The 13,799-nt window shown below is 45.7% G+C and overlaps 1 protein-coding gene across 3 annotated transcripts in view; it reads left to right on the plus strand.

Annotated features, from left to right (window-relative positions):
* The window catches only part of RHBDL2 (rhomboid, veinlet-like 2 (Drosophila)), a 57,897-nt gene that overhangs the window by 10,803 nt on the left and 33,295 nt on the right, over nt 1-13,799 (plus strand). The window contains exon 1 of one of the 3 annotated variants that reach the window (XM_011977684.1): nt 3,814-3,932. The exons of 1 other annotated variant lie outside the window; for it this stretch is intronic. In XM_011977684.1, coding sequence (XP_011833074.1) covers nt 3,818-3,932 — 115 coding nt within the window. In that variant the 5' untranslated portion in view covers nt 3,814-3,817. Of the gene's footprint in view, nt 1-3,813; nt 3,933-8,068; nt 8,619-13,799 lie in introns of those variants that run through there. One more of the 3 variants, XM_011977685.1, reaches the window with a different exon arrangement.

Consider the following 13,799-nt stretch of genomic DNA (forward strand, 5'->3'; position numbering starts at 1 on the left):
TTCTGGTTAGGTGAGGGGAAGTGGTTTATCCATAGGTAAGCAGGGGCAGAATTAGAGCAAGGACCAGGATTTTCTGACTCCTGCAATGTCGGAGCTCTTTCCATGATACTTCCCTTTTCCTTCCTTCTCCATTCGTGTGATTGTTAATTCAGCAAACACTTGCTGAGAAATATTTTCTGCTTTTGTGGAGCTCATATTCTAGCAGAAGGAGACAGACAATAAAATAAACCAACTATTTTTAGATAATGGTAAGTGCTGGGAGCATAGAAGTGGGGAAACGTAGTAGAGTCTATAGGGGTGCGGGAAGGCAAGGGCAGGGGAGACTTCCTAGGGACGTGCTACGGGTTATGAAGGACCAAGACCAACCTTGTGTGTGCGCGTTGTAGGGAATGGGGAGGGCTAGGTAGAAGAAATAGCAAGTACAAAGACTTTGAGGCAGGAGAGGGTTCGGTGTGTTCCAGGAACAGAAAGACGCCGCTGTGGCTGCAGCACTGAGTCGTCGGGAGAAAGAAGTAGAAAGGGAATTCCACAAAGAAGGTAGGAGCTGGGTCATACAGGATCTTATCACTTGACGTCAGGATCCTATATTTATCCCAAAGACAATGGGAAACCATTGAAGGATTTTTAAGCTGAGAGTTGATACACTCTGATTCACGGTTTTGTTTTGTTTCATGTTGGAGGGAGGCAGGAGTGGAAACAGAGTGAAGACTAATTTGGGAGGGCATTTTCGGGTCAGATATCAGTAAGCTACTCAACGGAAGAATACAAAGATGAACAATGTGAATGGAAAGAAAGGCAGAATGGTACGAGATGTCATTCTGTCTTCTGGTTCTGATGAGGCATGCTGGTAGCTATTACTGTGTAACAGATCACCCCAAAATTTAGTGACTCAAAACAAGAATGGGTGTGGTGGCTCACGCCTGTAATTCCAGCACTTTGGGAGGCCAAGGGGGGTGGATCGCCTGAGCTCAGGAGTTCAAGACCAGCTTGGGCAACATGGCGAAACCCCGTCTCTACAAAAAATACAAAAATTAGTCAGGCATGGTGGTGCTCACCTGTAGTCCCAGCTACTCAGGAGGCTGAGGCACAAGAGTCCCTTGAACCAGGGAAGTGGAGCTTACAGTGAGCTGTGTTTCTGCTACTGCACTCCATCCTGGGAGACAGAGTCAGACCTCGTCTCAAAACAAACAAATAACAGAAAAACCAAGACTCATTTTATTTTGTCATAATTCTGTAAGTCAGGGGTTTGGGCAGGGTTCCGCTGAGCAGTTCTTCTCCATGTAGTCATAGCTAGGGTCATTCATAGCTGTATTCAACTGGTGGATGAGCTGGGCTGGTAGGTCAAGGAGGTTCCATTAATAGATCTGGCACCTTGGTGCTTTTCTTTATTTTCACATGACTTTTTCTTTTTTTTAAATCAGGCAAACTCCTGAGCCGGAGCAGGCTCAGAGAGACTCCTACCTTCGTGCTCTTCTACATGGCCTCTCTCTCCATGTGGGCACCTTGGGCTTCCTCATAGTATGGTGGCCTCCAGATAGTCAACCTTCTTATATAGTGTTAGGCTTCAAAGCGGAAGCATTCCCAAAGGAGCAAAAGTGGAGACTGCATAGCTGTTAAGGCCTGGCGCTGCAAAGTACCCAGCACACCTTCTGCCACGTAGTATTGGTCAAAACCAGTCACAGGGCTGGCCCAGACTTAAGGAGAGGAGAAACAAACCCAAACCGTATCTCTTGGTGAGAGGAATGGAAAATTATATGCTCCATCTTTAGTCTACCATACTTGGCTTCTGGGAACTGAATAGCCCTAACCATGCTGATGGCGCTGACCCACTTTTAAATCTAAACCACAGTATACTATGTTGGAACAATTTATAGGTCTTTATTCCCCACTGAATAGAGAGGGCCTGGAGAACAGGAGGTGGTTTCTTTTTCTTTCCATTTTTTTTTTTCCCCATGTATTTTCAGAATGTAACACATACAAGGCATTCAGGGAATGCTACCATTGGATGCACACATCACATAAGCATTCACTGGTTGTCGAAACATGGTGTATATAAGAATCCCTGGGAGCTGTTAAAAATGCGTGCAGATTTCTGAACAAGACCTGGGCCCAGGCCCTCTGAATCCAAATCTCTAGGGCAGAAGTTTTCAGTCTTGGCTGCACATGAAAAGATACGAGTGCCAGGCCTTCACCCCAGAGACCCAGTTTCTGTCGATCTGGGGTGAGCTCAAACACATTTAAGTCTCCTCAGATGATTCTAATGTGAGGCCAGGGTGAAGAACCAGTGCCCTAGGATTAGAACCAGCCATCTCTGCTAACCTCCCCAGATGATTCTGATGCAGGTGGTCCATGACAGGGTGACCAACACCCTTGGCTTGCTCCGATTTTAGCACTAAAAGTCGCACATTCCGAGAAACTCCTAGTCCTGTGCAAGCCAGATGGTTGGTCATTATCAATGGACCACTATTGAAAAAAAATTCTAGATGAGGCAGTGAAAGCCTTTTTTGAAAAATGCTCACAAATATCTATTGAAGGCCATGATTTTGTCTCCTTACGTAAGGACCTGAGCCAACTGTCCCTGAATTAAGGGGTAAGTGCCTCACGGTCACTGTTTTCCTTCAGCCTTGTACTCTGGTGTGCTAGGTCTGTTAACTCATGCAAATAACGTGTCTGTCTTTGAGAATTCTTTCAGACTATATCCCTTAGTGCACACACCACAGCTTTGAAAGCCCAATCACAACCAACAAAGATGATGTGTTTAGGATAATACGAGATACAGGATGAAATTCCTATGTCTTCTACACCAGTGTGTATTATTATCACCATCACAAATACTTATAACAGGGTACACAAATATATGTAATATGTTACATAGCTGTGGGGCGGCCCAGACTCTGGTCTGAGATTCCTGGGTTTGTGCTCCAGCTTTGCTGTCACTAGGTATGTAATCATGGATGCCTCTTTTTTGCCCTAGTTGTTCACCTACAAAATGGGAATAATAAAGATGTCTTCTTCACAGAGCAGATGGGAGGATCCAGAAAATAATATAAGCGAAAGTGGTTCTGTAGAGTGAGAAGGCTGAGGTATTATGATGGTCTTTGAATGGGAGGGACTCGAAGAAATGATTCCGTGAGAGGCCCTGCACGTGACTGGGGTTCTCTCTGGTCCCCCTACCCTGAACCATAGCCCATCTGTGAAGTTTCAAGGAAGAAGCTTTTGACACGGAGTGGACCATGGAGAGAGCTCAGGAAGCAGAGTTGTCTACCTTAGTTGCCCTAACTGCTGAGGTCAAGTGTGCTTTGCTTCAGGAAAAAGCAAAGCTTTTGGAAATGGGCGTTTGTGAAGGCATTTTTTGTTTTTAAATCTTTTGCCTATTTATTCCAAGTGTATCCTCAGAAACGTAGCCAAAAGAAAACAACCACAACCACAAACCTGTAATATTGAAAAGCCAGTTCTTAATTTCTGTAGCTAAAAAAGCATCCTTTCAGGCTGTAACCGCAGAGAGATTGCTGCAGGCCTCTGACATAATGACGGTTTGCAGTGTGATGAAGGAGGCTGCTAAGCTCTGTGGCCCAGAGGCCCAATCCTGGCCTCTCCAATTACCCAGGCGCCTAGCAACACCACCAAAAGTCTCCATGCCAGGCCCAGCTGGGCAGCAATTGGCTACACCCAGCGCAGCCCACTGCCCAGCCTCCTGAGCTTCCCAGCCACATCAAGGCTGGTCTCAGCCCCGGCAGGGGCCCGCCTGGTACCAACGAATGGGTGGGGCCAGCTGTTTAGAAAAAACAATTCAGATATTTAAAAGCTCCCTGTTTGAATGCAGCTAGGCAAGCGGCACAAGCTCACAACTAAAAGTGTCTGCCATGGAAAAGGAGTTGTTGTAAGGGTGTTGGCCTTGCCAGGGCCCTTCTGGGTGAGGCGAAGAAGGGAAGGTGAGCCTAATTTAGTCTTCCGGCTTCTCAAAGAGGCAAATGCTTTTCCCGTCTTGGACACTTGTGTCCACCTAGAGTCCTCGTGGTAGCAGTGGGGATGGTGGGAATTCCCAGCCCCATCTTCCCCCAGGGGTCATGACCTGCCAAGTCCTCTACAGCTTCCGTTCGGGAATTCCCAGGGACTAGTCTGGGACTGTCTAGGCAGCTGGAGGAAAAAGAGGGAGATAAGAGTACAGGAAAGGATGGGATGACAATAACCAAAAAGAAGACTCACACTTCTTTTGTTTAATTTTTTTTTTAATTTTTATGTATTTAGTTTTTGGAGACAGGATTTTGCTCTGTCACCCAGGCTAGAGTGCAAGTGGCACCATTGTAGCTCGCTGCAATCTTGAACTCCCTGTTTCAAGCGATCCTCCTGCCTCAGGCTCCCGAGTACCTGGAAGTGCAGCTGTGCACACCACTGCCCCTGGCAAACTTTAATTTTTAAATTTCTTTTTGTAGGCAAAGGCTTTCACTGTGTTGGCCAGGCTGGTCTCAAACTCCTGGCCTCAAGCAATCCTCCCGCCTCTGTCTCTCAAAGTGCTAGGATTACAGGCATGAGCCACCAGGCCTGGCCCATTCTTTCTTATTTAATTTTTTTTTTAAATGTGGCCAGGGCAGTGGCTCATGCCTGTAATTCCAGCATGCTGGGAGGCAGAGGTGGGCAGATCACCTGAGGTTGGGAGTTCGAGATCAGCCTGACCAACATGGAGAAACCCCGTCTCTACTTAAATACAAAATTAGCTAGGTGTGGTGGCACATGCCTGTAATCCCAGCTACTCAGGAGGGTGAGGCAGGAGAATCTCTTGAACTTGGGAGGCGGAGGTTTCGGTGAGCCGATATTATGCCATCGCACTCCAGCTTGGGCAACAAGAGCAAAACTCTGTCTCAAAAAAAAAGAAAAAAAAGGGCGCGGTGGCTCATGCCTGTAATTCCAGCACTGTGGGAGGCCAAGGGGGGCAGATCATGAAGTCAGGAGATCGAGACCATCCTGGCTAACACAGTGAAACCCTGTCTCTACTAAAAATACAAAACAATTAGCTGGGCGTGGTGGCGGGCGTCTGTAGTCCCAGCTACTCGGGAGGCTGAGGCAGGAGAATGGCGTGAACCTGGGAGGCAGAGTTTGCAGTGAGCCGTGATCGTGCCACTGCACTCCAGCCTGGGTGACAGAGCGAGACTCCGTCTCAAAAAAAAGAAAAAAAACCAATTTTACGTTTTAAAATCTTAAATTTATTTATTTATTTTTGAGACAGGATCTTGCTCTGTTGCCAAGGCTGGAGTAAATTTTTTATTTTTAACTCTAATCCCATGACAAATAAAGAAGTACCTTTCTATAACACTTGCTGCATAGAAATCACAGGGGCTGTGGAACATGCGGGGGCTTTGGAGTCAGGCGCCCGGACTCTTGTCCCAGCCTTCCCCTCATTAGCTGTGAGACCTTGAGCAAATTACTTTGGTAACCTGGGTTTCTTTATCCTTAAAATGGGAATGTTATTACCCTGCCTTACAAAGTGGTAAAAATTAATGAAAAGAATGCTCATAAAGTGTTTGGCCTGGAAGTTGGCACACAGTAAGTGTTTATTATTCTAGTAGCTCTTTATTATCTTATTTGATTTTTACCACAATTTTGTAAGATGCTCAGGGCAGAGGTGAGCTCTGTTTTACAGCTGAGGAAACTGAGGCCCAGTGAAAAACTAAATGTGGATGCCAGGAGTAGAATTCAGGTCTTTACAGTGTCAAACACAAGGCAGGCTATTCTTCAAAGGCAGATGGCAAGTCCTTTTTTTGGTAGCCATTGTGACACGGCGGCTTCACAGCGATGGTGCCCTGTGATGGTAGAATGATAATGGAAGGGGTGCGGCCGTGCAGAGGAAAAGTCGGTAGGAGGCTCTTTTCTTTCTTTCTTTTCTTTTTTTTTTGGAGATGGAGTCTCGCTCTGTTACCCAGGTTGGAGTACAGTGCTGGCGCAACCTCAGCTCACCGCAAGCTCCGCCTCCCAGGTTCATGCCATTCTCCTGCCTCAGCCTCCCGAGTAGCTGGGGTTACAGGCACCCACCCTCCCACCACTCCCAGCTAATTTTTTGTATTTTTAGTAGAGACAGGGTTTCACCATGTTGGTGAGGCTGGTCTCGATCTCCCGACCTCATGATCCACCTGCCTCGGCCTCCCAAAGTGCTGGGATTACAGGTATGAGCCACCGTGCCTGGCCTGGTAGAAGGCTCTTTTCAACATAAAGTCACACAAAGACTTAGTCAATGTGTGGTTGGAATTCCTCCTTCCCCCTTTTGCCTCCCCTCTTTCTCTCCCTCCTCTCTTTCTCTCCCTCTCTCTTTCCCTCCCTTTCTTCCAGAAGCATTCCTTTTTAAAAAACTGTTTTTTAAATAACTCTGCTGTTTTGTATGGAATGCTTCATGAATTTGCGTGTCATCCTTGTGCAGGGGCCGTGCTCATCTTCCCGTGCGTATCGGTCCAGTTTTTAGTGTATGTGCTGCTGAAGCGAGCACCACAAGCATTCTTTTATTGATTGATTGATTGAGCTAAGGTCTTGCTCTATCACTCAGGATGGAGTGTAGTGCCACGATCTTGGCTCACTGCAACCTCCACCTCCCGGGTTCAAGTGATTCTCCTGCCTCAGCCTCCCTAGTAGCCGGGACTACAGTCACGCATCACCACGCCTGGCCAATTTTTTTTTTTTTTTGTATTTTAGTAGAGACGTGGTTTTACCATGTTGGCCAGGCTGGTCTTGAACTCCTGACCTCAGGTGATCCACCCACCTTGGCCTCCCAAAGTGCTAGGATTACAGGCGTGAGCCCTGTACCCGGCCCTGGTTAATTTTTGCTAATTTTTTTGGCAAAGCCAGTCTGGGGAACTTCTGGTCTAGTTCACGGTGCAGCTGAGAGAGCTGTGGCTCAGAGCCAGGAAGGAACTTGCCCCGGGTCAAACAGCCAGGAAATGGCAGTCTAGACCAGAAAACACATCTCCTGATTCTGTGCTCCTCTCACTGTGTCTCCCAAACACAGAACAATAACTGATTTTATTTTTATTTATTTATTTATTTTCTTGAGACGTAGTCTTGCTCTGTTGCCCAGGCTGGGGTGTAGCAGTATGATTTCAGCTCACTGCAACTTCTGCCTCCTAGGTTCAAATGATTCTCCTGCCTCAGCCTTCCCCAGTAGCTGGGATTAAAGGCATCCACCACCTCACCTGGCTAATTTTTGGGTACTTTTAGTAGAGATGGAGTTTTACCATGTGCTAGGCTGTCTCGAATGCCTGACCTCAGGTGATCCACCCACCTCGGCCTCTCAAAGTGCTGGGATTACAGACAGGCGTGAGCCACCGTGCTCAGTCAAGAACTGAATTTAACTTGCAACAGGAACACTCCAGGTAGAGTTAAGAATTTCTTGGCTATTCATATGTATTTGTTAGGTTATTTTATTTTTTAAAATTTTCTATTTTTGAGACAGGGTCTCTTTCTGTTGCCCAGGCTGCAGTGCAGTGGTATAATCACAGCTCACTGTAGCCTCAACCTCCCAGGTTCAAGCAATCCTCCTACCTCAACCTCCCACGTAGTTGGGGACCACAGGTGTACGGTACTATGCCCAGCTAAATTTTAATTTTTTTTTAGAGACGGGGTTTCACTATGTTGCCCAGGCTGGTCTTGAATTCCTGGGCTCAAGTAATCCTCCCACCTTGGCCTCCCACTGTGCTAGGATTACAGGCATGAGCCACTGTGCCAGCCTAGTCAGCTTTTTTTTTTTTTTTTTGAGACGGAGTTTCGCTGTTGTTGCCCAGGCTGGAGTGCGATGGCGCAATCTCGGCTCACTACAACCTCCGCCTCCTGGGTTCAAGTGATTCTCCTGTCTTCGCCTCCCAAGTAGCTGGGATTACAGGCGCATGCCACCATGCCCGGCTAACTTTTGTATTTTTAGTAGAGACTGGGTTTCATCATATTGGTCAGGCTGGTCTCGAACTCCTGACCTCAGGTGATCCGCCCGCCTCAGCCTCTCAAAGTGCTGGGATTATAGGTGTGAGACACTGTGCCCGGCCCTAGTCAGGTTTTTTTATTGCAAAAGATGGGAACTGATTCTGTCTAAATCAGGAAATGAATTTTATTCAAAGCACATTGAGTAAGTCACGGAATCATTGGAAGGCTGTAGAAACAAGGCTTGGGAAATAAGCAAAAACACGGAGAGACCAGGTACCTAGAATTACAACAAATCCCATCACAGAGCCAGGTAGGTGAGGACAGCCTCAGTGCTGCTGCTGCTGAGTGCCCAGTGCTCCTGCCTTCATCACAGCCACAGCTGGCATTGGACGCTGGATGCCATGCTGACCCCAATGGCAGGGCTGTCTGGACACTGGATACTGCTGCCACTGCTGCAACCACTGTAAAGAATTTTTTCCATCCCCACCTCCAGCCTCAGAAATCCTAAGCAAATGCAGCTGGTTGGTCAAGCGTAGGTGACTAGCTGCCTCGGGACATGTGAAAGTGAATATTGGGCATGGTTAATGTCTGTAATGGCAGCCGTTTCCTGCTGTCCACCAGGAGAAGATAAATTCCCCAAGAAAACTGACAAATGACGACTACATACATGTTGTCAAAGAATACACTGAAAGTCCTTGACATTTGCAGATTCAACACTTGCAATTTTGATAATTTACTAGTTACTCCCAAAGGCCTATTATGAATGAATATGAGTTGAATGATTGGCTTTGCCTGTTAGTGAGCCAGGCCTACCGCTCTGCCTGGACATCTCACATGACTGTTATCCTTTATGTAGTTTGCATGCAGTGATTAAAATATTTGTTTCTTGTTTGCAGAGTAGAAAAGATTCATAAAATAAATCATCCATTGGTGCCAGTGATATAAACAAAGAGAAAGGAGGAGGTATAAGACAGTGACTTTGTTTTTTGGCTACAAATAGAAGTTTTGGATAAACTGGCACGGTGTGTCAAGTTCAGTCGTGTCTAAGATCCCTGGTATCAGTTGTTTAGTGAGTGCATCAGCTAGTGCCAAAGCTACTCATCAAGAAAGAAATTAACCTTTGTTTTTCTCTTTTGAGTCAGAGTTTCTGTCGCCCAGGCTGGAGTGCAGTGTCAAAATCTCGGCTCACTGCAACCTCCGCCTCCTACTGCAACCTCCACCTCCTACTGCAACCTCCGCCTCCTGGGTTCAAGAGATTCTCCTGTCTCAGCCTCCCAAGTAGCTGGGATTACAGGGCATGACACCACGGCCGGCTATTTTTTGTATTTTTAGTAGAGGCAGGGTTTCACCATGTTGGCCAGGCTGGTCTTGAATGCCTGACCTCAAGTGATCTGCCCGCCTCGGCCTCCCAAAGTGCTGGGATTACAGGTGTGAGCTACCATGCCCGGCCTGGCTATACTTTACAATGTAATTTTGGGAGGCACTGTGTGGTATGTAGTACATTAGAGCATCTGAAAGGTCTGGAAAAATCTTTTGCAAATGTCAGGAGTCTCCTATGTAAATCTCTTTATAGAAATCTCTTTTCGGCTGGGCATGGTGGTTTACGCCTATAATCCCAGCAGTTTATGAGGCCTAGGTGGATGGATCACTTGAGGTCAGGAGTTATGGTGAAACCCCATCTCTACTAAAAATACAAAATTAGCCAGGCATGGTGGTGCACACCTGTAACTCCAGCTACTTGGGAGGCTGAGGCAGGAGAATTGCTTGAACCTGGGAGGTAGAGGTTGTGGTGAGCCGAGATTGCGCCATCGCACTCCAGCCTGGGCAACAAGAGCAAAACTCCATCTCAAAAAAAAAAAAAAGAAAAAAGAAATGTCTTTTCAACAGATTTTTTTTTTTAAAGGTACTCAACTGTCCTGAGTAAATGAGCACAGTCCTGCCCTTTCAAGTCTTTGGCCAACACACTGGCTCTGTGATTGTTAACAAGTAATGCTTATTCCAGGCAAAGTCAGGAAGTAGGAAAGTTCTTTCTGTGTTTCCTTTTTTTTTTGTTTTTGAGACGGAGTCTCGCTCTGTCACCCAGGCTGGAGTGCAGTGGGCGATCTCAGCTCACTGCAAGCTCTGCCACCCGCGTTCACGCCATTCTCCTGCCTCAGCCTCCCGAGTAGCTGGGACTACAGGTGCCTGCCACCAGCCTGGCTAATTTTTTTGTATTTTTAATAGAGACGGAGTTTCACTGTGTTAGCCAGGATGGTCTTGATCTCCTGACCTTGTGATCCACCCACCTTGGCCTCCCAAAGTGCTGGGATTACAGGCGCGAGCCACCGCACCTGGCCCTGTGTTTCCTTTTAAGAGTACTTGTGACCAGGTGGGATCATTCTATGTTTCCTCTTGAGAATACTTGTGGATTACAGGCTCTCTCACACCTGTAATCTCAATGCTTTGAGAGGTCAAGCAGGGAGGATCCCTTGAATTCAAGGGTTTGAGACCAGCTGGACAACATGGGGAGGCCACCATCTCAAAATGATGATAATAATAATAATGATAATAAAGTTAAAACCTTTTTTTGTTTAAAAAAAGAATACTTGGCAACCATGAAGGAAAGGTTTTGCTTACCTTTCGGTTCTTTTTTCCCCCTCCCCAATTCTCAGAACCCATGAAAGGGTTTTTGGTTCTTGGTGTGCATAAGGAACATTTCCATTTTTAAACAGAAGGCTAGAGACGTTCTAACAATCTACCTAGTTGTTCCCTACCTGTAGGATGAGAACTTTTCACAGCAGTGCCACCCAGTTTTGATCTGTGTATTTGAGGCCTTTCAAAAAACAGTGGGCAGCAACTTGCTGCAGATAAGAGGTAGGAGGTTTGCTTAGTGAGTAAGAAAGCAGAGTCAGCACAGTAAATCTCCACCCAGTGAATGACACCCAATAAATGAGGACTCAAGTGCCAAGTAAAAGAATGGACAGCTGATGATGCTTGAATATTTATTTGAGACTAGAATGTGTTGTAATCCTTGTTTTGCTTTGAGACTCCTGCTCCATTCAATTGGGCTTCCAAAAATTCTGGTAATCTGAAGTGTGTTTCTAGATGCTGTATCCCAAGTTTGACCTATAGAGCCCATGGAGTTTATATACAGGCCACGCCCAAGGAAGGACAAAATTAATGACAACATGACCTTCGATTAGATTTGCTTTGTGAGGCCCCGGAGAGGGAAACCTTGGACACAGGAGCTGGTGAATAGATTCCAGCAGTGTAAGGAAGAACTACCCAAGAATTAGAACTGTTAGAAAATACAGCAACCCTACTGAAGTCCATCTAGGTTGTTTATAATCCTTCACTGCTGTGAATAGTTTTGCATGAATAGCCTTGTAATATACCTTTGTGTATGTGCTTAAATACCTTTGAAGGGTGGATTTCTAGAAGTTGGATGGTTCTGTTGTAAGGTATATGCTTTTAATAGTTTATACACATTGGCCAATTGCCTTCCAAAAGGCTGCATTAATTTATACCTCATACATTGCACCCATTGCCACACACCTCATAAATATGGGATATTATTAGTCTTTTTTTGTTTTCTTTTTTTTTGAGATGGAGTTTCACTCCTGTCACCCAGGGTTGAGTGCAATGGCACGATCTCAGCTTACTGAACTCTCCGCCTCCTGGTTTCAAGTGATTCTCCTGCCTCAGCCTCATGAGTAGCTGGGATTACAGATGCTTGCCACCATGCCCAGCTAATTTTTGTATTTTTAATGGAGACGGGTTTCACCATATTGGCCAGGCTGGTCTTGAACTCCTGACTTCAGGTGATCCACCTGAGGCCTCCCAAAGCGCTGGTATCACAGGCACGAGCCACCGTGCCCGGCCTAAGTCTTTTTCATTGTTACCAATATGATAGGTAATATTTCCTCAGAAATTCAGGAGTGGGGCAGAAGATAAATGTGAGTAGGAGAGATAGGGAAATGTCAGAGACTGGAAGGAGCACCTGTGAGCATTATAGCACCAGGTATTGGAGATAAGATAAATCAGAGAGAGGCCCCTGTTCTCAGGAAACAGGGTGGACAGGTATGGAAGTTGGAGGATGATAGTAATTGACTGAAAAGAGAGGTAAAACCAAAATGTTGGCTGGGTGCAGTGGGTCACACTTTTAATCCCAGCACTTTGGGAGGCTGAGGTGGGAGGATCGCTTGAGCCCAGGAGTTTGAGACTAACCTGGGTAACACAGGAAGATCCCATCTCAACAAAATAGAAAAAAATAGCTGGGTGTGGTGGCGTGTGTGCTTGTGGTCCCAGTTACTTGGGAGGCTGAGGTGGGAGGCTCACTTGAGCCTGGGAGGTAGAGGCTGCAATGAGCTGTGATCCTGCCACTGCAATACAGCCTGGGTGACAGAGAGAGACCTTGTCTCAAAAAAGTTAAATAAAAAAACCCCAAATGTTTCTAATTGCTACCAGTGTGCTCATTTAGTGCTAAAGCCTAAAGTAGCTAGAACTACATGTCTACTTTACGGCACAAGGCAAGGCAGAAAGCAGTCATGCAATGAGTTTTGGCTAAACCGATTGGGTCAACTATCTTTGCAGCACAGCAAATATGTTTAGGCACTAACATGCCTAAAATAGTGGTCCTGAAGTTGTAAAATTTCTGGAACTGTTGAAATCCCAAGATAAGGGTAAATGTAATCCTTATTTTTGTAACTCCTTTTATACAGTTGTATTGTTAACAATGTGGACTTATATTTCCTCATAAAGTGATTATGTATGATATTTAGATTTACAATAAGGTTGATTTGTACAATGTGAACTGTCTCTAATTGAACTTATTTTTTAAATGCTTTAATATTTGTGGTTTAAAGCTGCTGATCTTAAATCCACATTGTAGTTTTGTCAACTATGAGATGTGGCAAAAACTAGAAAAAAATCATCAGTCTTCAAGGGAAATTAATAAAAGAGTTACATCTATGGACTGAATGTCTGACTCTGGGAGGCGGGTGAGTGGGTGGGTGAAAAGTGCAGGAGAGAGCAAAAGCCTTTATTTTCAGAAAAGTTGCTGGGGAAAAGAAAAATAAGATGTCTCTTCCTCAATTTATTGAATATAACCTATTCTAATGTGAAAAGTTGCCTAATGAGTTTCATTTGGAAATCAATAGAATTTGATCTGATTCCCAGTAACAGGCAGTGTGAAAACAGGCCCCAGGCTCAGCTCCATCCCTTCCATCTATCCATCCATCCATCTAAAACTCATTCATCCATCTATAGCCAATAACAACTAATAATTATAGGGTGTTTACTATGTGCCAGATACTGTTCTTTTTTTTTTTTTTTTTTTCCGAGACAGAGTCTTACTCCGTGGCCCAGTCTAGAGTGCAGTGGTGTGAATTTGGCTCACTGCAACCTCCGCCTCCCAGGTGCAAGTTATTCTCCTGCTTCAGCCTCCCAAATAGTTGGAAGTACAGGCACGTGCCACTATGCCCAGCTGGTTTTTGTATTTTTAGTAGAGACGGGGTTTCACCATGTTGGCCAGGCTAGTCTGAAACTCCTGAGCTCAAGTGATGGGATCACAGGCTAAGCCACCATGCCTGGCCCAGATACTGCCCAGATACTGCCCAGATACTGTTCTAAGTGCTTTATTGCATTATCTCAAGTAAGCTTCCCAGCGATGTTATGAGGCAAGTGCTATCATTATTCCCAGTTTAAAATGGAATCTGAGGGTTTCCCGATAAGTTAAACATAGAATTAATTACCATATGACCCAGCAATTTCACTCATAGGTATATGTTCCCCCTCAAACTGGAAACAGATGTTTAAAGAAAACTTGTGCCGGGCGCGGTGGCTCACGCCTGTAATCCCAGCACTTTGGGAGGCCGAGACGGGCGGATCACGAGGCCAGGAGATGGAGACCATCCTGGCTAATA

The sequence above is a fragment of the Mandrillus leucophaeus genome, unplaced genomic scaffold, assembly GCF_000951045.1.
Source record: "Mandrillus leucophaeus isolate KB7577 unplaced genomic scaffold, Mleu.le_1.0 Scaffold182, whole genome shotgun sequence".
Lineage (NCBI taxonomy): Eukaryota > Metazoa > Chordata > Mammalia > Primates > Cercopithecidae > Mandrillus > Mandrillus leucophaeus.